The sequence below is a fragment of the Aplysia californica genome, unplaced genomic scaffold (assembly GCF_000002075.1).
Source record: "Aplysia californica isolate F4 #8 unplaced genomic scaffold, AplCal3.0 scaffold00122, whole genome shotgun sequence".
Classification (NCBI taxonomy): domain Eukaryota; kingdom Metazoa; phylum Mollusca; class Gastropoda; order Aplysiida; family Aplysiidae; genus Aplysia; species Aplysia californica.
In genome coordinates this window covers 461,648-464,765 of record NW_004797392.1, presented here as the reverse complement: position 1 = coordinate 464,765, position 3,118 = coordinate 461,648, and the positions used below count along the sequence as shown (strand labels likewise).

General features: G+C 40.3%; 1 protein-coding gene across 1 annotated transcript in view; it reads right to left on the bottom strand.

The window, feature by feature from the left end:
- Window positions 1-3,118, bottom strand: part of LOC101850554 — a 9,671-nt gene that overhangs the window by 4,924 nt on the left and 1,629 nt on the right. Inside the window, exons 3-4 of the mRNA XM_035969162.1 lie at window positions 2,793-2,943; window positions 1,858-1,998 (exon numbers count right to left, since the gene is read on the bottom strand). Coding sequence (XP_035825055.1) covers window positions 1,858-1,998; window positions 2,793-2,943 — 292 coding nt within the window. The remainder of the gene's footprint in view (window positions 1-1,857; window positions 1,999-2,792; window positions 2,944-3,118) is intronic.

Genomic DNA, 3,118 nt, shown 5'->3' with positions numbered 1-3,118 from the left:
GCCTGCTAGGCGCTTGAACACAACTTCCGGTATTGAGAGCTTAGATTGTTTCAGAATGCTATCGGGTCTGTTAGTACAATGACATAGAATGTAAAGCGAATAGAGCTTGCTGCTGAGCGAGACTTTGTGTTGTACAAATCGCTACCTCTGAATTACAAAGTTCTCTCTGCGCAAAACCTAGTTTTGAGAAATTTGACGTCAGAATTTTAAAGTTTCACTGTATGTCAAGGTGATTCGAATGCAGTTTTTTGAATACATTGATAACGACTCCGATATTTCTACGATTTTAATAGAGCATTTGCTCTCTGGCCTCATTGTCCTAGCAACTCAAAACGGCCACAAAAATCTTTTTTAAACACCGTGGACGATATTGATAATGTGACAATCATTGGGGACTCCAATGGCTGAGTGGGAGCAAAGAAACCGACGTGGAAGAGATAAATGGGACCACACAGTGACAGAGAAACAGATCAAAACAGCAATGGAGAAATGCTATTACAGTTATGCGCCGAACATGCCCTTCTTCCAACACAAAAGGAGTCAAGTTAAAACTTGGTACAAAAGGAATGACCTAAAGACAGCATCTCAAATTGGTTTTATACTGGCCAAAAGATCGAAATTGAGAAACATTCGAGACTCAAGAGTGATACCCAATTACATTATGGACACTGGCCACAGACCAGTCTTCATGAATATCGACACACCAAACAGGAAACGGCCAGAAGCAAGGAACCGACGAGAAGTCGTGAATCTCAGAAAAATAAATGTCAATATCAAAGATAAGATACATGAACGTATAACAGATATATTTCACAAATTGCCCAAACAACCGGGAGCAATTGAATAGGAGTGCAGCCACTTCAAAGCATGTGTGAACAGCATTAAAAGAAGAACAAGATGACTGAAAAGGAAAACAACTATATGGTGGAATGACCAAGTTAAGGAAATCATCAAACTGAAGAAAAGGCATTCAAAATGTCGCAGAAATCAAAGACAGAAGAAGATTACATTCTGAACAGAAAGAACGCCGCTAAACAGTAAGGGTAGCAAAAGAAGCTAAGAAGAGATCCTGGACAGTATATGGAGAACAGCTGGTAACAAAATGTAAAGAAGATCCCAGAAAGTTTTACAAGAGCGTTAAAAGCATGAGGATGCGGGAAGAACCATTCAACTCAACTGAAAAGGTTTAAAAGGTCTTGAAACAACATATCTATCATAGACGCTACACACCTAGCACAAGATCGAAACCTGCAACTCCCCTCGACATCCTAAGGATACTAGAGGAAGGAAAAAGTAAAAAGTAAAGTACAAGTGGGGGCTCTCGTGGCCTAGAGTTTAAAGTATTGGCCCCTTATTCAAAGGTCCCGGTTCAAATCCGTGTAGCGACCGAAATATTTTCTTCTCTAAATTTGTCTCCTTTCACCTCCTTTTTTGATCTCTAGCAATGTTCTATCGTCTGCTTTCGTCTCCTCTTTCTGCCCCCGTCCCCTCACCTCATTTGCCCCCTCCTCTGGGCATCTGATTCTTTCTGCAGCCTTTCTACTGCTACTCCTTCTTTGGCTTCTTCTTACTGCTGTCTTTCAGCCACATCCCTGATCTTCTGGTAGGAAAGGTCTACACCTAGTTTTCCTGGACAAAGGTGAAAAATCTCGGAGGGCCCATGTGCAAGTTGTGCACGTTCAAGATCCTTTGGTGGTCCAAAATCGATAAGAGTAGACTTCGGCCGCCACCAGGGCAAAATTCAAAAATTTCCTTCCAACTGAAAAGGTTTAATGTGTCCCGCATCCTTATGCAGTTGTGAGAGCCGTAAAACACTTACAAAACCACAATAAAAATTTAAAAAACAAGTATTACTACCTTTGGGGTAACTCCTCCCCAGGCTGCGCTATACAAGTCTCGTTGGTGAAAATGGAGTAGTAACCGATCAGCGTCATTCGAACGTCCTCCGAGCACCCTGGAAGAGTGTCCTTGATACAAAATGTCGTCTGTTTGGTCACGCTGGGGGTAGAAAATGAAATTGAGGATGTTTTAAGTCCCTATCGACACAATTTAGGTTATACAGGACAAATCCGGGTTGAGAAGTAACATTATATTAAACATAATTTGATGGGCATATTTGTGTTGGTCCGTATAAATCCTCAGTTATAGACTTTCTGCCCCCATAATTGAAGTCAAACATTAGTGGACCAAATGGACATATACTTGAGAGAAAAGACAATTCTTTACACTCTCCTTAAAACAACGATATTACATTAATAACATAAATCTCATTATATTGTTGTAACTCCTATTGTCAGAGTTAATATTGCTGGTAAGTCTAGCATTTGTTGCTATTGCTGTGATTGTTGGAAACTAAGTTACAAGTAGCAAATGCAGCATTCCGAAATGAGTTAAAGAAGACCCAGCATCCATGTCTCTTATCTTTAACAAGACTATTCCAGTTAATCAACGAAAAATAAACCACCTTATACACGCTAAGACGTTTTCAAGAAAATTGAAATTTTGTCTTTAACTACTTTGGTACTCCCTCTTTTCACTTTCCCTTTAAAAAAAGTTATCTTTCTTGACTTCTGCGGGTTTTTTCGTCACAATATTAATTTTATATATGATAGTCAGCAAGGGCCCTGCAAAATCCAAGTGCCAAAACCCAAGAAAAAAATATAAATTAATTAGCCATCTGTGCTTCTCCCCCTTAGTCTTCACATTTTTGGAACAACTCTCAAATATTATCATTCCTTCAACCTGAGCCATTGACAATGGCGACTGTCCTTTCATTACGTCCCTGTCTTTACCTGCAGGCGATACCTCGCAGCACATCCTGTGGCGCCCTCCGCTCCTTGTGCAAACCAAACACGTCGAGCAGACCACGGGTAAATCCAGCGGCACAGAAAGACGCCAGCGTCTTGTTACTGTCCTTTGCACACTCCAGGTTGTCGTTTGAGGCTGGATGAGAAAAGAATTCAGAACCTTTGATATTGTAAAAGTGTGTTTAATATTAAGCCAAGCAACTTAAAACTGGAAAAGTGAAGGGGGAGGAAGAAGAAGAAGAAGAAGAAGAAGAAGAAGAAGAAGAAGAAGAAGAAGAAGAAGAAGAAGAAGAAGAAGAAGAAGAAGAAGA